We start from the raw sequence: 24,787 nt of genomic DNA, 5'->3' as shown, positions 1-24,787 counted from the left end.
TTACTTTTATTTTTATTTTGGAGGTGAACCTGGGAAATAAAGAAAACATCTAATAAAAAAAAAAGAAGAAGAAAACCATAGCAGTTATGGGAACTGTGAGTGTTTCCTGGAAAGGGACTGAGAAGATGCCATGTGAGAACCCCATCTCCCAGGGTGACCTTTAGAGAGGACCCGTTCACTCCACACTGCTCCTGCCCTACCTTACCAGCTAGGATTACTTCTTCCTGTGTAGCTCTTGATTCCAAGGCTACCATTTTGCTCCATTGTAACCCCCAGTACTGGCTAGCATGGGCCATCTCCCAAATTGAAGATTTGCCCAGACTTAAAACTCACCAATATCATTACCATCACCACCACCACCACCACCACCACCACCACCACCACCACCACCACCACCACCACCACCACCATCACCTTTTACACTCCATCAGCACCCAGGTCCAAGTCACTATTCCTCCCCAGTCTCTGGAGATGGGTGGGGCCCAGTGCAGGTCACCTGCCCAAACTGTTCTGCATAGAAGGGTGAGATCCAGGTTTCCTGGCTTTGGGAGATAAAGTCTCAACCATCACAAGCTGGCTTCTCTAGGAACCAGGGGAAGGATACCTTCTGAACATCGGCTAGTAGGACTGATGATTTTGGGAGGGTGCATGCGTGAGGTGAGAGTGCACACGCGCATGTGAGCTTGTTCACGGGTGGGTGCATGTGTGGGCTAATGCTAATGTGCTAATGGGTGTTCTCAGGTGGATGGAAGGCAGATTCTGCCCTTAAGCCATGGCTGGACACTTGATTTACAGAGGCAGGGTATCTTGCTGAACCTGGAACTCACCAGTTCAGCTAATCTAGCCAGCTTGCCTGGAGGATCTTGCCTTTGCCTTCTGAGTGCTAGAATTAAAGGCTTCATTTTTTACATGGCTGCTGGGCTTTGAGCAGATCATTACCCTGTGCTTTAAGGCAACAAGTGCTTTATCCACGGAGCTATCTCCCTAGTCCCTGCACTGAAAGTCATCACACAAGATTCAAGAATGTTTGAAAACTTTATGAACTCAGCATCTCCACAGGTTCTAATTAAGCTATTTTATACTGTATATATGATGAAATTATAATACTGAACTCCCTTAATTTGTACAGTAAAAATAATATGTGTGTGTTAGTTAATTTTTAGAAACCAAAACAATTTAGACCCTGACTTGAACAGCGTTCTATAAATTCCTGCCCACATTACCACTTTCTGCTTCCTGATAATCACAGCCACCTCTGGCGACATACCAACCAAGCCCCATTCTGAAAGCCAAGGAGAGCAGTTCTGCTGGCTGAGCCAACAAGCCCCAGCCATCAAGTTCAGAAGCTCTGGGAGAGGAGGCTGGCAACAACAGCCGGCAACATCCAAGGGATGCCTCTTTCAAAACAGTCCTGGGACTTTGTAAAAGTAGGTACAGAGGTCACCCTGTCACACTGCCCAGAGAGAAGGGTGATTAAAAATAATGGCTCAGTGCAACCAGTATGGGCTACAGAAACCAGCTGATGTGCAGATATGGAAGGCATGTGTGAACAAAGACATGTGTGGGCAGAAAAAGAAGTGTTGCAGGAGGGTTATAGACGGTAAGAGACCAGATGTCCTCCACAGAGACCCAGGATCTTTCCAGAGTCTTTCCTCTTGAGTAAGACTGGGGTGGTCCTCAGCAAACCCCCAAATCCCTGTTGTTAGGCACTTGCCAAAACACTATCTGAATGTGGATAGTTTGCACCCTCTGTGCACAGCAAACACTAAAGCCCTTTTTCCCAGCCCCTTCTGTACCACTTCTTCCCATCAGAGAGGGACCCAGATGCCAACAATCCTACTCTGCTCTTCTCTCAGTCCTCTGCTATAAAGTGGGGGCTAATCCTTGCTTCACATACCACCAGCGTCGGACATAGTGAGGTACCTTTCCAGAACGCACATAGTGCTACCAACTCCACCAGAAACAAATCAATGTCAGGCATTCAGGTAGAGTTACCTCTGCTTATTTGGCACCAATATTCACATGGCAATTTTGAAGAGTCCTTTGCAAAACAAGCCTTGGTGAAATGTCACAGATAGAGCATCTCTGTGGTGAACAGTGATGGACATGACACTCAATGTGGCCGAAGGCCCCGGATCACACTTCTCTTTAGCTGTTGTATTAAGCTGGCTATGAGGTATTGATTTTCTTGTTTTTCTATTATCAGAGGGCTCTTGCTAGAAAACACTGCTGGGGTGGTGATAAATAGAAATCCTGAAAATCACAAATAATCAAAACACATATTTGGTTGACTGGACCCATGATGTAGAGCTGACAAACTAGACAGCCTGAAATCTCCAAGGTCCAACAGACTAAATATCTCTAGGGAGATTTATCTCATGACAGACCTCACAAGGCAGCAGGTAAGGGGACAGGAGCAAGGGGGATTCTAAAACAAGCCATGCCCAGAGAAAACCTGCCATCCCAAACCACCATACACACCTACAGGACAGGCTCTTGGGCACTGGACAGACATGTTCTTGAAGTATTCCTCAAAAGCACAGAAGAACAATCCCACAGAACAAAACTTAGCCCTTTCAAGCTATACAAGTGTGTGTGTGTGTGTGTGTGGGTGGGTGGGTACTTATACAACATAGGACTCAACCACCTTTTGGTTGTCTGAATGAGAATTGACCCTATAAATTCACATATTTGAATGGTTAGTTCCCAGTTAGTAGATTGTTTAAGAAGTATTAGGAGGTGGATTACTGGGGGGCTTTGAGGTTTCCAAGACCCATGCCAGGCTCAGTCTCTCTGCCTCTTACCTGCAGATCAGGATGTAAGCTCTCAGCTATTGCTCCTGCACCATGCCTGCCACCTGCCACCATGCTCCCTCCCCATCATGATGATCGTGGACTAACCCTCTGAAACTATAAGCAAGCTCCCAGTTAAATGTCTTATTTTATAAGCTGCCTTTGTCAGGTGTCTCTTTGTAGCAATAGAACACAAACTAGATTACACCTCATTTGTATGAGAGGCCAACCTCAGAAACACTGAACCTTTGGATTCTTCCAGGAATTCCTGAGGTCAGAGACTTTGAGCCCCTTGTACCATTCCACAGATTCCCCCACTGCCTTCACAATTACTCAAGAATTTTGTATAAATTGAAGCCAAACAATCACTAAATCTTCAGACATGAAGGGTCCCGGTGATGAAACATAAAATGTGTCCATCATCAGCATTCTGGGCTGACATTAAAGCATCCTGGAATTGAGTGAGAAATTCTGAAGCTTAGGGTGAGATTTAGATTGTTATTTCCCACATATCTCTCTCCTAGTGGAGAGAAAAGGTCTTGAGGCCATGTGATGTTGGAAACACTGGCTGAGCAGTATAGTTGCCCTGCACAGCAATGAATGTACAGCTTGAGGAAGAGAGAAGTTTCCCCAACTCATCTGCAATCCTCTCCATTCGTGGGTTCCACATCTAAAGATCTAAATGAGTGTGGATGGAAAATATTCATAAAAACAAAACTGCCTCTGCTTTGAACATATCCTCACTTTCTTGTCAACATTCTACCAAACAATGCAGGACAATAATTTACATGGCATGACATTGTATTAGGTATTATGAACCATCCAGAGATGATCAAAAGTAAAGATGGCTGCTGGGAGTTAGAAGCAAACATTATATGTAGAGCTGTTCTCAGGGTTGAAGCCTTGTAGGTTTGGGAGAATCTCAGTCAATGCTCTCTGCATTGAGTAGCGGATTCTTCAGTGACTACAACCTTCTGCCTTGGAAGGAAGCTTCGTAAGACACAGATGTGTCCTGGTTGGCTTTTTGTTACCTTTACGCAAGCTAGAGTCATCTGGGAAGAAGACCCTTGGTTGAGAAATACCTCCATCAGAATGCCTATGGGTAAACCTGGAAGGCATTTTCTTGGTTAATGATTGCTACAGGAGGACCGATCCCACTGTGGGTGGTACCATCCCTGGGTTGGTGGTCCTGAGTTTTATAAGCAGGCTGAGAAAGCCATGAGATGCAAGCAGCATCCCTACATGCCCTCTCCATCAGTTCCTGCTTTGAATTCCTGCTCCTCTGTTGATGGACTCTAACTTGTACAAGGAACTGGAGCCTTCTGAGCACACGCAGCACCCCAAAGCACAGGCAGATGCTACAGGTCATACATTCCACTTCCTGTCACAATAAGCAACTTGCTTTGCACAGAGGCCAGATTAAAGCAGTGTCTACTATAAATTCGTCTTCCATGTGTGGGAAGGAGTCATCTGACTCCCTTGTGCCCCAGAGAGGTGGACTGACAGCTGATGGGTCACCTGTATCTTAATAACCACGAGACAGTGAGAATAGCACAGTCCCAGTCCAAAGGAAAATGGGATAAAGGAGACATGTAGCAAAATGGATGAAGCAATCTGTGAAACAGAAAAGGAGAAGATCCAAGAGAAAAGGAGCGGGGCCATACCTCACGGACAAGAAAACACAGCAGGCAAGTTAGTTGTGTGGAAATGTAAAGAGTCAACATGAATATATGACTCAGGCCCTAGCACTCAAGAAGTACAAAAGACAGAGAACACAAAGATGTCTGTGCTGGTCTCACATACAGGAGAAAATGCCACCCACCATCTGCATGCTCAGTGGCAGGGTAGTCACGGGCAAATAAATAAATGGTGATCATGTAGCATGTCACCCAAACACAATCTTCCAAAGATATGTGAAATAACCGAGAAATCCTATAGCAACATGGAGAGACACTCATGATATGCCAGATACGAGCAGGCTGAATGACAAAACTACCTGGGCCATAATGATAGCTGTTCCCCTACGCTCAGTCCTGTGTTCTGAAGGGAACACAGAAAACATGAAGACAGGTCTTTATGCTGGGTAGCTGGCCTGTAGGAGATGCATCTCTCACACGCATACCAAGTACTTACTATCATCCGTGCAGTGACTGAGGATGCTCTTCAGGACAGCCTGAGCATCCTTCACAGAACGACTGAGAGCATCTTTGGGTTCAGATTTGGGGTATTTTTTTCTGACTTTGCAAAGTTTACATGTACATAATGAGACATGCTTGGCATGAGACTGTAACATGAGAATTCATGTATGTTTCCTAATGAAAAGCCAGAGGGTAACCTAACACACTCTTTAGTGCACTTGTGCTTTGATCGTGGTGTCTCAGGGTGGCGGTGTGACAGTTTCTGCTATAGCCCTATGCCAGCACTCAAGGAACCGACTTTTGAGTATTTAGGACTCTGTAACTTCAGATTAGAGACACTTAAACCATACTTCAAAAACTAACCCTGACTATAATTTTTAAGCTTTAAAATGAGTAGGGGAGAGATAAAGGATGCTGCCATATCCCTCCAGTTGGACACTTCCACAGGCTTGCTTCTCTGATTTGAATGTGGCATCTTGTTGAAATGCAAATAGGTAGTTCTGGGGCCCATGTTATAGGCCAAGGGCACATTTTACAAGAAGTCCACCAGAAAGCCAGGATGCGCCCTCTCTCTCCCTCTCCCTCTCCCCCCTCTCTCCCTCTCCCATCCCCCCCTCCTGATTCGGTTTCCTGTAACCTTGGTCCTAGGCAGTCTTGCACTAAACATGCAGATACTGGACAGGGGCCTCAGACACACTCTGACTCACTGTCCTAGGCTAGGCTTTTGATTGTTCCTGGCACAGCTTGTCTGTCCCCAGGGGAGTAAGCTTCCTTTTAGGAACACAGCTGTGATTTCAAATGAAGCACCTTCGAAGTATCCAGTGCTGTGCATTTTCTAGAGAATCTGGTTTCCAAGGTGATTCCGGTGGATATTTATGGCTCAATTTATTCATCAGTGGATATTAATGGCCCAAATTCAGAATTCCTTGTGTGAGATGAGCAACTCAGGACTACAGGATATACAACTCATCCACATGGCAAGACCCAACAAAGCCTTCCAGAGGAACACTCAGCTTATTCATTCATTTGGGCCTGGGCAGCCGAGAGCTAGGTCCTCTAGATTCTCTCCTGACAGGATTAGTCCATGGATGAACAGACAAGCCAATGAACCCGTGACTATAAAAGCAACAATAACAAAACAACAAAACAACAAAAAGAACCTACTATAATCATTAACTGGTTCTCAGGAGTTTTTCCAATGTCTTGGCTAAAAGCATTGCTTTAAGAACACCCTGGGCTGAGAGACTGAAACACCTGCTTTTCCATTCAACACCTTTCTCTGAAAGAACAGATTCCTTCTTGTTTCCCATGATGGCTTGAGACATGCCCCAGTTCTACCTGTCTTCTAAATGGCCACCACCTCTCATTTATTTAACCATTTGCATTCACACACACACACACACACACACCCAAGCACTCTAACCCAAAAGCCTATGGAATTCTATTCACCTTCATTCATTTCTCTGGTTGTAGTGAAGGAAAACAAAACACAACAAAACCAGGACTGCACCCAGGTGTTCTAACTCTGAACTAGGTTCCAAGATAATTTTCTCCTGACAGACCTTTGACAGGGAGACCACTTATTACAAGCAAACACAGTATGTCACATGATCTACACAAGCCACACCCATTCCTGCAGTGTCATCCCTGTTGTTGGGGAGAAGCCCATGTTCTGAAAACAGATGAATAAAAATGTGGGTATTTTGGCCTGAAGCCCAGACCAGAGCCCCAAACCCCTGCCCCCACCATTTACTAGTACAATAGAGTTTATACCCCCCAAGAAGGCAGAACTGCTATTGGTGACAGGGCACCCCCAAAATGAAGTCAGCTGGCACTTACTAACTCAATGAGAATAAAAGGCACCAAAATGTGTGGTGAATGAATGTGATTTACATTCCAAGCACAAGCTTTCACACACACACCCATGTGTGTGTGTATGTGTGTGTGTGTTCAATTCAGTATGTATTGAATAAATATTCAAACTCATGAAACCTTCCAGGGGAAAATAATTAAGGTTTTACAAACCAGGAAAGCTGTCCATATAATGGGCCAAAGAGAGGTTCCTTTATACAAATCCAGTAATTACATCTCCTTTTATGGACTCACAGTGATTTCTTTTTCTGTTTTGTGTGGGGGTGGGGTGGGGTGGGATGGTAGGTTTTTCAAATGTGTTTATTAGACTACATACTTGCTTTGATGTAACTGAAATAAAGCAGGATTATGATTCTATCCTTCATCTTAGCATGTGTTTCTTCTCTATGACTTTGTCACATTTTTGAAATAGTGATTTCTTTCTCCAAGACAGTAGTTTTCCACAACTAAGTGCCCATCGGGTCAAGATTGCTTTGGAGACATTGCAATGGGCACTGTGAGATGAACTCATCTCACTAGGTAGGGAAGTGTACGAATGACTGCATCCCTTTACCGCCATCCTGACCAGTATCCTGGTGGCCTCAAGAGGCCAGCCTCAGGGAATCAGAAGAGTAATGGATACTCTCCTACTGTGAGCTGATTCACACAGTGGAATACAGCCTGGGTTCAGGGTATTTCCTAGGAGATAAGAGCTGCCAACCAGCCCTTTGGTGGCATGGGTTCCTAAATTTAAGGGATGGATTCCCTAAGGTGACAAGGTATTCCTTGATCATCACGGTTACTGAACAATTAACTTAGCTCACAGTGTGAACTGGATAGCTGTTAGCCGCCTCCCCCCCCCCACAACTCCTCCCCCAGTGCTCCACCTGTCATCACCAATTCCATGGGCTTCACCACCTACTGAGTGATATCATACTCCCTAGGGCTACCCTTTCCTGGGGGGAGTTAAGGCCTACCTGCTCTTGGGACCACTTTGGCCTCTCCTCTGGGGTCCTGGTCTTGGTCTTGAGTCCTCTCTGGGGGTCTCCAGGGTGCTTAACCTCAGGGGGAAGGTTCAGTGACTTGGGCCTTGCTTCTTGCCTACTGGGTCCATGGCCAGTGTCAATGGGTGGACAGGTCTCAGTGGAATCCCCGGGATCCAGCTCAGGCATGTGCTCAGGGCTGGCCTCGCTGGCACTGGTAATACTGGTCATGCTCAGGCTCATCTTGATCTCAGCCACTATCTGGTCGATGTCTTCCTCCTGCTCCTCTAGGTCCCCATCCCCACGCCTCATACGATAGGGAGAAGCGCCACCTGTGTTCCCATTGGTCTCTGTGGGGTAATAGTCCTGGTAGCTCTCCTTGCTGGAACAGTAGTGCTCATCTTCTTCCTGGTCATGGACCTCCAGGACAGTAGGGTCATCCTCTGGGATAGGCAGGTGGCTGTCTGGGTACTCCTGGCTGTCTTCAGCCCCATGGCTATGAGCGTGAGGGCTCACTGAGTCCGTCCAGTCCTCCACTGCCTCCTGACACTCATCGGTGTCCACAGGATGTGCACCATGGGCTATGTATTCCTCCCCATTACAGTCCATGCCCTCCAGGTAGCTGTCATCCTCAGGACAGTAGCGGATGTAGTAGGTAACGCCCTCCTCCTCCTCAGGGAGGCCTTCGTCATAGTCCTCCTCCTCAGATGTGTTGTTCACATAGTCAGAGCTGGAGTCCCCATCAGGGCTATGGTTGTGGCACTCCTGTTCCTCAGGCGTGGGGCTCTCTGGCCTCAGAGTGCCCAGCTCCAGGCCTGTGGGTACGTAGCTCTCCAGAGGCAGTTCTGTATCCTCGCTCTCAGGCTCCTGGTCATGGGGGATAGGACCTGGCCTGGCCCTGTGGTCCAGCATGTTGCTTGCTGTGCTCTGGCGCTTGCGGTGGGCCATGGCAGACACTCACACAGCCATTGTTACCTGGAAGCAGCCACTGTGGAAAGGAAAGTAGAGAGAGCCGTCAGAGTCACATCAGACCATGACCAACCCAAGACATGTGCCACTTGCTATGTGACCAAACTACATCGCTATATCTTGACAGCATACACTATGACAGTTGTTGACCCCAACACACCAGATATAGACAGTCCTGGACTTACTATGAGGATATATCCTGATACAATTGCACTTATATATAAGATATAATATAAGATATATCTAATATATAAATATCTAATACACACACACACACACATATATATATATATAAAGAGAGAGAGAGACAGTAAGAGAGAGTGAGAGAGAGAGAGAATGAGAGAACAAGAGAGAGACAGGGAGAGAGAGTGTGTGTGTTGGATTTTTTGTTTTGCTTTTGCTTTTGCTTGTCTATGTAGCCCTGCCCATCCTGGAACTCCCTCTGTAAGCCAGGCTAACCTTGAATTCATAGACATTTGCCTGCCTTTGCCTCTGGAGTGTTGGAATTAAAGATCTGTGACACCACTGCCCAGCTGAACATTTAAATTTTTAAAGTTCATAATTCATCTCCACTGATAGTTTTAAAGAAACTGCAAAGATTAATGAGATAATTTTATCTTAGATTTTATGAATGTAGTTTATAGCTAGGGCTTCTTGAAATTCAAGGGAAGTCTCAACACTAATTGGAAAAAATTTCATTGGGTATTTCCAGTGCTATTTAATTTCAGAATTATGTATTTGCGACTCACTGGCCAAGAAGTTGACAAAGGGGCTGGAACTTAAAGAAAAAAAAAAAAGATAAGTCTCTATGTCTCTATAAATTCTGTAAAGTATTTATCAAATGAATGAGTTGCTAGAAACTTTTAAATTCCTGATAACAACCTCTTCATTAGTCATTTTTTGGCTCTTTTTGTTTGTTTTTCGAGATAGTGTTAGCTGTCCTGGACTTGCTCTGTAGATCAGGTTGGCCTCAAATTTACACAGATCCTCCTGCCCCTGCCTCCTGACAGCTAGGATCTAAGGCATGGACCACCAGGCATAGTCACTTGGAGATATGGAACATGTTTTGTGCACAAAGCATCAGTCTTGCACTATGAGTATAAGACAAACCGAGAAAGTCATTTGATGGTGGAGTAACTAGTATACAGTTCTTATAACTAAAAATAACAGTTTGCTTTTGTAATGTATTAATTTTCTAACAAAAAGGAAAGAAAGAAAACGCGATTAAGTAAAACAGGAACTTAACCCATTGAACCTAGAATATCAGCACTTCCTCCACCCCAAACATGCACAGAGTCCTTGCATTCACCTACTGTTGGGGGAAATTCTCTAGCACAAGGCAAATCCCACACTAGACACCGAATCACTCACATGGATTCTCAATGCTGTGCTGGCAGTAAGAAGCAGGGTGGATGCATGGCTACACTGGTACACATTCATAAGCTTGAGAGCCTTGAGTCCTCAGATGGGCTGTGTGCAGTAGCCTTAGTGGGAGCCTCTCTCTCCTACTCCAGTCTAGGCTACCTGTTCTCCCACCAGCCCCGTGCCATTTTAATTGCCACGCCTGTGAGATTTTAACACCAGAGTAGTCGATTTTCTCCATTATTCTCATTTTACATGCCCTCCAGCTATTTTCACATTCATCCTCCCTGATGAACTGAAGAGCTATTGAATCCAAACATCCTCCAGGATCCCATTATCATTGAGGTTGGTACATTATTTTAGAGGAATTTTCAAACTCAAGATGTTGGATCTTTTTATCCAATTTTGCTGCACAAATAACTCCACATTTACCTAAGTCCTAAATGGATCTCAATGGCTTTGTTGTTTGCTTCAAACTTATAAGCATCCATTGGTAACTTTATTATTGCATTATTCTTGTCTTACAATCAAGTTTCTCTCCCCTTATTTCCTGATTGTTGCTGGTATACAACCAGAAAAAAAAAAAGTACTGGTCATAGAAAATTACATCTTACTAATCTACTTACTCCAGGTTGATTTTAGTTGAAACTGTTATGTCCCTAGGTAAATGACACCACTCACATGTCCTCACAAACTTGCTTCTCTTTCTCATCATGTGACCACCCTCCCATGTTCTTCCCTGTGAGATTAACTGAAGATGCTACTAGAGGCATCCTTTGCTTATTTGAATAAGAAATGTCTTCCACGGGCTTACATGGTTGAACACTCAGTCACTGGTTAGTAGCACTGGCTGGGGAGCTTCAGGGGGTGCAGCCTTGCTGGAAAAAGCCCAGCACTGGGGTGAGCTTTGAGCTTAACAACTTTGTGCCATGTCGTTTGCTCCCTTCTTGGGTGTTTAACTCAAGATGTGATTGCTTAGCTTCCTGTTCTTGCCACCACACTGCTCTGGCCATGACAGACCTTCCAAAATCACTAGTCTCAAAGAAACTCTGTCTTTTATAAGTTGATTCTAGTCGTGGTATTTTATCACAATAAAAGTAACACGTGTATGCACTTATTTTTCAAAGATTTATTCTTTTCTGTGTCTAGATTGTGTCAGTGTACACGCACACACACACGCACACACGTACACACACACGCACACACATGCACACATGCCTGTGCATGTACACATAAGCCAGATGAGGATGTCAGATGGCTCCTCTGTCACTCCTTGCCTATTCTTTTGAGGCGTGATCTCTCCCTCGGCTTGGAGCCTGTATTTTCTCAGGTATGCTGGCAGGCAGCAGGTACAGATCTTTCTTTTTCTGCTTCTCTCAGAGCTGAAGTGACAGTAGCCTTGACCACTAGGCTACCTCTCCAGCCCCAACACGCCTCCTATTCCTAACCTAAATAAAATGTTTTTACTAAGTAAGATTTTCAAGAAGCAAAATAAGTAATATTTCAATTACAATGGTTTAAAAAAACAGCAGAAATTGATGACAAATATCAGAATAATAAGGAAAGATAGCTTTGATCTTACTGATTTTTTTTTTTTTAATTTTTGCTTCGAGCTATAATATGATTCAAGTGGGCACTGGTATGGATCTAGTTTTTGTTTATTTTTGTAAATGTCTCACTATGAAATGTGGCTGTGGCTTCTGGGTTTGATATTATAGTTGTAATATATGGGTCTCCTTTCAGTGGTTACAAACAAAAATGACCCATGGTGGCCATCTAGGAGGGAGTGGATCTTCAAAGAATCTACAGGATTCTATTTCATTGATTTGACTAGGCACCATCAGTGTAAAGAAGGTACTCTCCTGATAAACACAGACATGAAGGTCCTTGTCCCAACTCAGAAGTCAGGGGTTTTTGTTTTTTGTTTTTTGTTTTTTTTTTTTAATTTTTTTTGGAGACTTTGGGCAAAATATTTGAGATGGCTTCTACACTTAGGAAATTGGAAATACCATATCTGCCTGCAGGTTTTGAAGAGTCTAGGGCCCCTGCCTCCATCAGCTGTTGTGTACCAGTGGACTCAGGATGGAGAGGAGCTGGGATGCAGGGTCTCGGGCAGTGGTGAGTATGGCAGGCATACACAACTCGGAGACTGTTTCAGAGGACAGTTCATTTCTTGAACTAAAGAGGCTAATTTATAAAGCTCCAGTCAGGGAGAGAGGGAGGAAAAATGCAAGGGAGGAAGTGTTACAGTATGGGCAGGGACTTTTCAAGGTATCAGCTAGATTGGCAGACTGCTGGTCCCATGATTTCTGAGAAGCCAGTTCTCTGGGGGAAACAAAAGGCTAACTGGCTTTACCATGCTGTGGCCTTTGTCTCTGTGGAGCTGAGTAGGCCCAAGCCTGATTTGGGTAGGGCTCAGCCCCACTCCTGTCATGCTTTCTGAGAGCTGTCGGTATGAGCAGTGTTCCACTGCCTGCCCTCTGGCTTGGGAACCCACAGAAGAGGTTAAACAGGAGAGCTTAATTAGTCTGCTTTCTATTACTGCAATGAAATACCTGAGACCTGAGAGCTTTAAAGTGGGAAATGGTTTATTTAGGTCAGTTCTGGAGGTTTCCAGGCTTAGATGGAAGCATCAGATCAGCTCTAGTAAAAACCTCAGAGTGGGTAGCAGAGGTGTGGTGGAGTATGGTCAAAAGGGAGGGAATGTTAACCAGACAGAGAGCTAAGGAGCACTCCAAGGACCAAGCGTAATGCCCTCTCTCAAGGTAATTCTGGAGCTCTCAAGACCTGCCTTAATCCCCTCTATGAACAGCACAGCCAGTGATTTAAGGGTCTTCCTCCACCCCATCTCTTGATGACCTTATCACCTTTGTTACCACAGGGTCCAACTTCCAACAAATGATCTCTCAGGAAATATTCACACCACAACAGAATAGCCAATTCAGGTCTGAACTCAACAAATAGGGGGTTAAGAAAAGCTACAGGTTAAGGTAGATGATGCAGTCAGACTTGTGTCTAAAATGGCTCTATCAACACAGTAGGATGACTGTGGCTATGGCAGGTAGCATTTCTTCAATGGGACATGAGGGCATTTAGGTAACTGCATTTGGAAGAGGGGTTGCTTCCTACCGAAATACTTCAGAGTGTTGCACTCACTTTGAAGAGCACATACCAACTTGGGGATTTGCATGTTCATGGCATGTTCTTGGCAAGTGTGCCAAAGTCTAGCCTAGAGCTGCCAATGCTTCTAATTCAAACATACATAGGACTTCATTTGAACAGTACATCCTAAATTAAGTATCTGTCTGTGAGTCTCTGGGAATTCTCCACTCTCCATGAGGTATGTTTGATCTCTTTATCAAACAATAGAGCATCTTTCTCTATATGCCTCCAAACCCACTCCTGGGGAGGAGAGAAAGAGGAAGCTCTCATGGACTTTTTTCAGATCGAGGTTGTAGGTCACTCCCACAGCTAGGCCATGAATAGTCTGGCAAAATGGACCTTTTGGAGGACAACAGACAACTCCCATACCAGAAGACATGGTGTGGCCAACCAAGAGGGAGAGAGAAAAAAAAGTGTGCAGAGATACAATTGGAATGAAATGGTTCCTTCTAAGTAAATGGTGCTCCTGCTAGCTTTCTTACACTGCCTGTCTTAAATGAAACATTCCTGTGTTAGTGGTGTTTAGAGGTGGATTCATAGAGACAATGGGATTACATGGAGTCATGATGGCAGAGTCCCACATGATTAGCACCTTCAAAATTTTATTTATTTTATTTTATTTTTTTTAGATTGTAATCTAATTATATCACTTCCCCCTTCCATTTCCTCCCTCTAAAAAAAAAAAAAAATCCCATATACCCCTCCTTACTCTTTCAAATTCATGGCCTCTTTTTTCATTAAGTGTTGAAATATATACTCCTGAACACATAAATTATAACCTGCTCAGCCTGTATAATGCTATTTGTATATCTCATTAGTAACCTTTAACAAGCTACCCATGCTCGCACACTCTTCTGTCCCTTCCTAACACTCCACCATACTCCACCTTCAGCAGGTTCTGATGTCTGCCTTCCTCAGGCCTCCCTGCTCCAGAATAGTAACCCAAAGAAGTTCTCTATAAGTCATGCCTTCTGTGGTCCACAGTCACACAATAGACATTAAAACAGCATCTAGTGACGCCCAGGCCGCATGCACACCAACAAGGCGTCAACAGGCCATGTGTGGCTTTGCTGCCTGATGGTAATGGCTGCTGTTTTTATTATCTCAACTTCAAAGCAACTTTTTCAGGGAGCTCCCATATGCTTGGAGGAAGTACCCTGAGAACCACAAAACACCAACCGCTTGGCTGCCATTATCTGGCCATCATCAGAGAACTCAGCAACTGGTGGACAGGTTTCAGTTGCTTAACTGTCTACCACATCTAAGGGTGCAACTACCTGGTAAGGGACAGCTGCCCTGTGGGAGGACTCCAAAAGTTTCTCTCCCTTCAGTAGGAGAGAGCCAGAGATGTGAGCAATCCTGCATGCTGCCTGCTACAATGATGTGGGTGGAGTTTTATATTCAGGAGGTGGCTGCTTCTGAGTGCTCATTATTTTCTGGTGATGAAAATGGCGATCTGGTGCTCTGTGCATTTAATAGGATAGGAGGAGGATCGTGTGATTCAGGCAAAGGCAGCCACTCCAGGCTCTGTGGCATATTCCTTTCTGTTCTTTATTCTGCCCATCTTTTCACATGGCTCGCTGGAAGCACAGTTCTGTGTTTTCCTTTTTCTTTTTTTAAGTGAATTTTACACTTTTATTTATTTATGTGTGTGTGTGTGAGGGTGTGTGTGCAAGTGCCTGCAGAGGCCAGAAGAGAGCATCCTATCCCAGGGAGCCAGAGTTACAGTTGCTTATGAGGGACTGAAGATGAGTGCTAAGAACCAAACTCGGTGTTCTGCAAGGACAGGTGCTGAGCCATGTTCTTCAGTTCCTCCTCTTTTCCTTTAACACAACACTATAAGCAGTAAAAATGCACCATGAGTTCCATGTTAATACCTGCATCATAGTTCCTAAATGAATAGACAATCTGCCATAGGCTGCATGGTTGAGTCCCCCAGATGTTCCCATAGTGAAATCCTAACCCTAAAAGGATGGCATTAGGAGGTAGAGATGGGGGGGGGGGAGGTCATGTCAGAAAAGATGAGTCCTCTGAGCCTTATAAAAGAGGCTCAAAAGACCTGCCTTATCTCTTCCACCATATAAGGGACTAGTGTAAAGAAACCATCTATGAATCAGGCGAGGACCACCTCAAAACACCAACACACCAGCATTTTGGCCTTAGACAGCCCCCCTTCCAGGCAGCCTCTGAACTATGAGATACGGATGCTGCAGCCTGAGTCATGCCTACCTGCAGTATCTTTGTTAGAGTGGCTTCTACTGATAAAGAAACCATCCCCCTGCTGGACACAGGCTACCCTGAATCTTGCACAGGTGACGCTATGAGGCTTCCGAAAGATATGCCAGAAACCATTTCCCCTCACCACAGGTCCTCTGTTCAGAACATTCTGAAACCTTTGCTGCATTTAGTGACCCACATCCTCAGAATAGCATAGGGAGGCGTGTGGCTAGGAGAGAGTCAACTGTACACGCATAGGGGTCCAGACGCTTCCTATTGCAGAGCACGCACACAGGCATATTGAGGTCCTTTGCTTCTGATTAGTCATATTAAAGGCAGATCCTTTGTAACAGACCATCTGGAAAGCTATTTGAATGTTACAGGAGAAGCACGATTACCTGCTACATGTCCAAGAAAATGAGACCCTGTGTCCAGACTCAATTAATTCTGTGACAGCACATAAATCAACAGGAAACACACAGCCTCTGACACTGCCGAACACTGGGCTCCTGAAGCATCCTAATGAGACGGGATAAAGGCTCATTGTCGACAAGAAAGAGCTGCAATGTCCTCATTACACGTCACACTTGTCTCCTGTACTAGCAGGTCCTAAGCAGAGCTTGTAATGGAGCATTCAGAGATGCGAACAGCTATTCCATCACCCCCGTCCAGGCTGGGTACAATCAAAGCATACAGATAAGACGTGGACACAGCCAGGCTGGTGCCAAAACCACTTCTATCTTCCAGGGTGGCCTCGTAAGTTATACAGATAACACAATTTTGTTCCTTTCTAGTATGACTAGCTTCTTTGACTATACACGATTTACACTGACATAGCCTTAGAGTAGTACACGCATACAAATACAACCAGCACAAATGCCCTAGACAGAAGCCACCAGATTTTTTTTCTCTTCAAGATCCCAGGCAATTCTGAGTTTGGGGGAACCAGTTCCTAAATCCTTCTTTTGGAACCTAGGCTGATGTCTACCACTGTCAAGCAAGACTCTATAACGTATTTAGGATCATGGGGGAAGTGTGCTTTTCTTTGAAAGCACAAAACTGTTGAGAACACAGTAAAGTTTCATTACCAGGATCCTTTTCAAACCAGTGTTGGCATGACCACCAAGATGACTGTGTGGGAATGGAAACATATTCACAGAGTTTCACAGAGAATGCAGTGCTGTATTTCAGTTACAGTCATGCACACACAGAACTGAGACAATACATAGACATATTAGCAAGCACGGCCTCTGAGTCATAGAATGATGACATCTATCCCCTGCCTTCCTTCATTTCTTCCTGGTACTACTATAGCCAAAATAAAAATTAAAAAAAAAATAAAATAAAAAAACCTAGTATCCCTTTGCAGACCCTATGGAGCCCAGGCAGGCACACTATTCGGTGGTATGTCTACAGCTTGGAAGCATGGTGTGGGTTTGGACTAACTTGTGAGGGCTAATTCTTTCCTTCTGGATATCGCCATGCTTAGCTGGCTTCCCCACCACAATCTTACCTCAGAAAGAGTGCAGATGAATAGTCTGAAAATGTAGTCACAAATTACTGTCAGTCCCCTCGATCAGCAGCAAGGCCACAAGAACTGAATTTTCCAGAATCCCTTTGTGTAAGCTACACAGAAGCCATAGTTAATGCCATACAGGTCAGTAATAGGAAATGCGTGGACAGAAACTTTAGAACCCTCACTGGTAAGCTCTAACCAGCAAAAACAGTTATTTTCTCACACACACACAAAAAAAAACTTCTCAGTAACTTGTGGGAAAGAAGGAGGCTTGGAAAAGTTACCCTCTGTGAGGCATATTTGCTCCTGGATGATCTAGGTGTTACACTCTAAGCCTTGAAAATCTTTCTGAGGCCTATGTGTTAAAAAGCTTGGTCTACAAAATACTACTACTGAGAGCTGTGGACCCTTTATAGAGGTCTAGCTGTAACCCATTTAGGTCATGTGCTTTTCAAGAGGGCTATTAGACCTTTAGACCCTTCCTTTACTTCTTTTGTGCTTCCTGGCTATCAACCTTTTTTGTTTATAAGTTGATCATGGCAGATATTTGTTATAGTAATGGGAAGCCGACTACAGAAGGAAACAAGCAAGAGTGGTGATAAGGTGGTAACTGACACAAAACAGGCCCAACATTCTCCTTTGTCTCAACATGCTTGAGAACCAACTTCCCACTTAACAAATACAAGCTAATAACAGTAACAATGTTGCTAACTACAACCAGCCCAAACACAAGCTAATGACAATAACAATGTTGCTAACTATAACTTCCCAAACAGGAGCTAATGACAATAACAATGTTGCTAACTACCCCAAACACAAGCTAATGACAATAACAATGTTGCTAACTACAACCATCCTGAAACCTATTCTCAATAACAAAGCAGTCTAGCATTTTCAGAGAAAACAGCTGCAAGACTACATAGTTTGGCCAGGGAGGTGGTGGGCACTCGCCTATAATCCCAGCACTTGGGAGGCAGAGGCAGGTATATTTCTGAGTTCGAGGCCAGCCTGGTCTACAGAGTGAGTTCCAGGACAGACAGGGTTACACAGAGAAACCCTACCTCGGAAAAACAAAAACTACAAAACAAAAACAAAACAAAACAAAACAAAAACAAAAAGACTACATAGTTTGTTAAATAATTTATTTATTTACCATAAAGGTAAACAAGTGGTTCACATAGAATAAGGTGAAAATGCCAAATGTCAAAACTTTATTTTTTTTACTTTTTTCCTTTTTTTATTAGATATTTTCTTTATTTACATGTCATATAATATCTCCTTTCCCAGCTTGCCCTCTTAAAAAAAGGAGAAAGAAATAAAATAAAATAAAAACAACAAACAAACAAACAAACCTGTTCCCTTTCCCCTCCCCCTGCTCACCAACACACCCTCTCCTGTTTCCTGGCCCTGGCATTTCCCTACACTAGAGCATAGAACCTTCACAGGGCCAAGGGCCTCTCCTCCCATTGATGACCGAGTTGGCCATCCTCTGCTATACATATGCTTCTGGAGCCATTAGTCCCACCATGTGTACTCTTTGGTTGGTGGTTTAGTCCCTGGGAGCTCTGAGGGTACTAGTTAGTTCATATTGTTGTTCCTCCTAAGGGGCTGCAAGCCCTTCAGCTCCTTGGGTCCTTTCTCTAACTCCTTCATTGGGGACTCTATGCTCAGTCCAATGGATGGCTGTGAGCTTCTACTTCTGTATTAGTCAGGTACTGTCAGAGTCTCTCAGGAGACAGCTATATCAGGCTCCTGTCAGTCAGCACTTGCTGGCATCCACAATAGTGTCTGTGTTTGGTGATTGAATATGGGAAGGATTCCCAGGTAGAGGAGTCTCTGGATTGTCCTATTTTGCCAAAACTGTTTTATCTTTATTTAAATCTAAAAGAACAGAGATGACTAATTGTCCAAATTTACTATTTTGATTTCATGTAACACATTATAGTTATGTGTAAACCTTAAAGTTTTTTGTAAACTTTGAAAACATATTTTTAATGACCACTTTCCTGAAAACTTATAGATTTGTATCTTTCATAGGTTTGGCTAAGATATAAACCATGAAAAGCCTGTTACTGTTTTAAAAGAGGCACTAGAAATAAAAAAATATAGTTGTAAAAAAAAAAAGAGAGAGAGAGACTACATAGTTTTAAAGGATTGTTTGGGCTCCTGTCCTAGTATTTGTCCATATTTCTAAGCACATGCATCAATTAAAACTTAAAAATAATATAGGTACCTGTTGGGTCCCATCCCTAATCCCATCACAAATGCACATATGAAAGTCAAAATCCACAAGGCCCTGATCTAGGATGACTGTGTCAGAAAGGGAACTTCTGGAGACAGCTCTAAAAGGGAAAGCAGGACAGATGCCCTCATGGAGCTCAAAGGAACTGACCTACGTACGGACAGCATCTCGATATTTAGCTTCTAGAACTGTGAGGTCATTCTGCTGTTTGCTTTACCACTATGGGGACTTTGTTATGGTGTCCCTGGCACACTACCACAATCAGTAAAGATAATGTGACCATCACTCAAAGTTAGTTTTCTGAAGTCTCAACAAGCAATGAGGATTACCTTTGCCTGATGTTTCATCTGTTCAGTTTCCCTTGACCTTCTATATAAATTTTAGATGCAATTTCCCAATATCTATTTTTTAAAGTCCTATTGGGCATTTGCTTGACTAGGGTTGCTTTGAGTCCATAGAACCCTGGGAGAATTTGCACCTGAACTATATTGAATCTTCAGACTGCATTACATGTGACAAATCTTTTCACTTATTTAGGTCATCTTCCCTTTCAAGAGCAATTCTTCCCAGCACGCACACTGCATGCTTTCTTTTCTTTTTTTCTCTTTCTTTCTTCTTTTCTTTTTTTTTCTTTTTTCTTTTTTTTGAGACAGGGTTTCTCTGTGTAGCCCTGGCTGTCCTGGAACTCACTCTGTAGACCAGGCTGCCTCGAACTCAGAAATCTACCTGCCTCTGCCTCCCAAGTGCTGGGATTAAAGGCATACGCCACCACTGCTCGTGCATGTTTTCTTAATATAATTATTCTCTCCCTCCCTCTGCCCCTGCCTGCTTTCTTTCCTTCCTCATGCTATTATAAATACCTTTTTTTTTTTAATTACAACTGGCTATTGAGTTTAGTATAGAAATATCACATACTATTGAATATTAGCCTCACTAAAGTTATTCATTAGAACCAGGAGGATTTTCTAGGTGGCAAGGACACTTCAGACAATAATGCACTCCCAGAGGAGCTGGCGAATTCATTCCATTGTGTGCACAAAGTCTTGGGAGAGACAGTATTTCTTCTTCTTTCCTCCCTCCCTCCGTCCAGCCCTACCCCTCCCTCTTTCAGTCCCATCCTCTCTCTTGTCTGTCTCTTCTTCATTCCTTGATCCCTTTCTTTCTGTCTGACCTCATGCCCCTCCATTTTTCCTGTCCTCCTCCCTCCCTCCTTCCCTTCCTTCTAACCCTCTTTTTTTGTGTTATTTGGGGTCAGGGGCATGAATGGATGTTGGATTTTATTGAGTGTTTCTACCCTTACTGAAACACTCATGGCTTTCTTCTTTTTACTGCTACCGCTAATGAACTGTTTAATTTTGAATCCCAGCCATGTGCTTCCGGGATTAGCCTATTTAGCAGCCATGATGTATTTGCCTTAGATATGCTGCATGAATTTTGTGAAGGATTTTTCATATCTATTTTCATAGGATAGCTGATGTGAAATGTTCTTCCAGTGTCCTTTATTTGTCTCTCCTGTGAAAGCAATGCTGCTGTCACCTCTGAATTTCCTTTTCTCTTTCCCCAAAGAGGTTATGGAGCATGACTATCATCATAACTATCTTATTTCTTTTTAAAACATTTGGAGGAATTTGGCAATGAAGCCATTTAAATTAACTGGAATTTCTGGAAGTTTTTTTTTAAAACCATAAATTTGACATTTTTAATAGCTATAGGAAAATTTAGGCTATCATTTTATAATGAGTTTCTTGGTGGTTCATCTTTTTTAATGAATTGGTCTGTTTCTCTGGGTAACAGCTTAGACCGATGGAGGGTATGCATCTTTCATTCAACAATATAAAGTTCCTTCAAAGCTCTATTTTAGCCACATGGCACAAATTTTAACCTATTACAATTCAATTTTCACTTCTCTCAAGCAGTTTCATTTCTTGAGATTTCTTCTTTGACTCTTGTGAGTCTTTTAGAAGTATGTTGCTTTATTTCTAAATAATTGAGAATGTCTTTATAATTTGTTTTATAATGCACACAATATGATCTATCTTGATACTAACTTCACAACATGTATTTCACTGTAAATCAGTAGAGTTTTCTATAGATGGCCATAGGGCATTTCAGTGGGTTGGTCTACCCATCTGCTCTGCGTTTCGGCTGACCTTGTCCTATTTGCTCTACCAGTCACGGACTGGGTGATGCTCAGGTTGGTACCTGCTTCTCCTTGCCCTTCAATCAGCCTTTGCTTTGTGAATTTAGGGCCTCTGTTGTTAGTCACATTCACATGTATGACATTTGTGTCTTCTGGGTAAATCAGACCTTCTGCCATTGATAGTGGTCTCTCTTTAACTGCTGGTAATTCTCCGTATCCTCGGGAAGACTTTCTCCAACACTAAAATAACCACTCTGGCCTTCTGTAAGCTGAGGGTGGAAGAGCGTATCATTTACTATCCCTCTATTTTGACCATGACCATTTTATCTCTGGGGCTAGAAAGAAAACCAAGAGATTTGTGCCTGCTTAGCAAGTACTCTCCCACCAAGCTACAGCTTCAGCTTCTGCCTTTTTGCTTTAAACCTCTTTAAAAGTCATTCCTTGCCAGGCATTGGTGGCGCATGCCTTTAATCCCAGCACTTCGGAGGTAAAGGCAGGCGGATTTCTGAGTTCGAGGCCAGCCTGGTCTACAGAGTAAGTTCCAGGACAGCTTCACAAATAAACCCTATCTAAAAAAAAAAAAAAAAAAAAGTGATTCCTTACTAGAGAAAGCATGGGAAAGCCACTAGCCAGCCTGGTCATATGCTCTCTAAGTTGACTTTCAGACCATTTCCATTCAATGTGTCAATGGACGCAGTTGAACTTAGATCTGCCTTTCTGTTATTTTCTTCTTTGTTTGCTTTGCTTTCTTGCCCTTCTGCTTTTCCTTTCCTGTTTGAATTTTTGTTGTTCATAAATCTTTAGTATTCCCTTTATTTACTGTCTTTTTGGCTTTCTCTTTTTTTGTTTTTTGGTTTTTTTTCTTTTTCATATATATTCTAAGAATTTTTATATATATATGTATATATATATATACATATATATATATTCTATATATATATATATGTATATATATATCCCAAAAAGGCTGGGATTTTAGATAGGCACTGCTACACATAGATTTTAGTATAATTTTTTTAATGCTTATTCTATAGATTACACTCTCCATACCTAATGTTTTATGGTCTAGTTTGAGTAAATACTTTATTACTTTAAATATGAAAGCCTTACTACCATTTGAATTCCTTACCCATGTCTCTTACACTACACATCACATATATTATATGTTATATCTATATACATTAGCACATACAATGAAGGTCATGCTTGAGGGAGACACTCACATGCATATGAAAATGCCTAAGGAGTGAAGTCAGAAGATTTTATCTAATTAGGTCTTCACTATTTACATTGCTCTTCTTTCAGTTCTAATGTTTCAGGTGCTTCTGCTCAGCTGGAAAAGCAGTCATCACACATGATACTGATTAATGAGAGAGAGAGAGAGAGAGAGAGAGAGAGAGAGAGAGAGAGAGAAAGAGAGAGAGAGACAGAGAGAGACAGAGAGAAGGAGAGACAGAGAGAAGGAGAGACAGAGACAGACAGAGACAGAGAGCACACACTCACTCTAGTGGCCTAGTGATACCATGTCCTTCAGAGCTCGTTTAAGTGTACTACAGGAATGACACACTTCAAATAATATCCCTCATTATGACCTGATACCTACCCATGACTTTCTGAAGCCACTTCTGTAAAGCAGGGACCCTGCCAACAAATCCTCTGAGCTTCCTTCATCTGACATATTTAATCTGACATATTTAATGTTCATTCCTGAAGGATTCATTCACTGGATACAGACTTCTCTGCTCCTGTTTTGTGGATGTTTGGCTTTAACATTAAAGACATTATTCCACTGACTTCTGGCCTCTCTAAGGAGAAATCAAGTTGTCTCCTGCTTCCCCACTTACAAGGAGCCTGATGTGAAGATGTTGTAATTAGTTTTCAGAGGGATGGTGACTGTGTCTATGTTCTTTTTGTTTATGCTGTTGGGGTGTTTGAGCCTCTTAGCCTGTAAGCCTTCATCTTTCGCGTGAGATGTTTTAGGGCTCTTATTTCATCAAATAGTTTTAGTTTGGTTTGGATCGCTGTTTGAAACTCGGACCTTGAACTTATGATCCCCCTGACTCTGCCTCCTAATTGTGGGAGTATGAAGCCACACCTTGATTCATGTACATGTGCCTGTGCTATCACTGTGTGCATGTGTGTGTGTGTGTGTGTGTGTGTGTGTGTGTGTATGTACATACAGAGAGGATACACACATACAGCTTTCTTTTCCCTCAGGAATTTCAATGATATGGATCCTAGCATTTCTGATATTATTCTAATAGTCTCCAAGGAGTTGCTATTTCTTTCTGTTACTTGGAGATATTTATATTCATACTTACTAAGTACAGTTAACTAATTCTTCCCTATGGCATGTCTATTTTGCTTTTGAGGTCATCCAATGGATATCTTTATTTCACATATACTTTTCAGTTTGAAAGTTTCCATTTTCTTCTACTTCTTTAAAATTTATATTTCTCTGTAGAGAATGTCTTTCTTTCTATTCACTTAAAAAAAAATTGCTCTAACATTTATTTCATGGAACACTTCAAAGTCCTTGATGATTGCAATGTCTAGGATACCCTAAGGTGACATTTATTATCTTCCCAACTTCGGGGCTGGTCACTTTTAAAAGTAAAATCTGTGATTGACTGGAGAATTATGTAGATTTTCCTTGGTGCTTTGAAGATCAAAGAAACTTGAGGCTTTCCCCAGACATTGTCAGGATTCCCTTCTGAAACTTTAGTAATGTGAATTTTCTTCTATTTGATTCCTTAAGCAGTCCATCCATTTAGATTCAGATGTCAGCTCTGTCCTAGTGTCTTCAGGAGGGGACTCTGATGTCAACTCAGTCTCAAAAACTCGGTTGTGATCACTGAGTCTTGGCCTCACATGCCTAGGGATTAAATTTGGGTGAGGACCATGGCTCATACTACACATTAGTTCCAAAGTCCTGGCTAAGGTTCTGTGGGTGTATTCAATGGATACAGCTGGTTCAGACTCATAGGTAGGTAGGTAGGTAGGTAGGTAGACAAGTAGATAGTATGTAGGTAGGTTGGTAGATAGGTAGGTAGTAGGTAGGTTGGTAGATTGGTAGGTAGTAGGTAGGTTGGTAGCTATACTTGCCAAGATTTCTTTCATACTGTCCAACCACCAAATGACTCCTTGCCCTGGTTTCTCTCTCCACACAGTTAGACCTTCTCAGAGTTTAGCCTAACACCCAGTTCCATGGCTTTATTCAGCTAGATGTCAGGCTGAAGTCAACATGGCATGGAGAGGGAGGGGAGTCTCCATGATGTTCACATCATAATTAGTTCACTTATTCAGAGACAGACAAGGTGCTTCCTTCAGCCCTTTAGCTGCTTGAAGTTTTCTGAATGGCCCATTCTCAGAGTCTCACCCTTCCTCCTCATTAAACAGTTTCCCATCAGAGCCA

At 43.0% G+C, this 24,787-nt stretch overlaps 1 protein-coding gene across 8 annotated transcripts in view; it reads right to left on the bottom strand.

Annotated features, from left to right (window-relative positions):
* Positions 1 to 24,787, bottom strand: part of Apba2 (amyloid beta precursor protein binding family A member 2) — a 227,677-nt gene that overhangs the window by 49,942 nt on the left and 152,948 nt on the right. For all 8 annotated transcript variants that reach the window (XM_031386875.1, XM_031386881.1, XM_031386876.1 and 5 more), the window contains one exon: positions 7,759 to 8,752. In XM_031386875.1, coding sequence (XP_031242735.1) covers positions 7,759 to 8,712 — 954 coding nt within the window. In that variant the 5' untranslated portion in view covers positions 8,713 to 8,752. The remainder of the gene's footprint in view (positions 1 to 7,758; positions 8,753 to 24,787) is intronic.

Source organism: Mastomys coucha, unplaced genomic scaffold (assembly GCF_008632895.1).
Source record: "Mastomys coucha isolate ucsf_1 unplaced genomic scaffold, UCSF_Mcou_1 pScaffold21, whole genome shotgun sequence".
In the NCBI taxonomy this organism is placed as follows: domain Eukaryota; kingdom Metazoa; phylum Chordata; class Mammalia; order Rodentia; family Muridae; genus Mastomys; species Mastomys coucha.
Note: the sequence above shows the minus strand (reverse complement) of the source record. Positions and strands in the feature narration are given on the sequence as shown.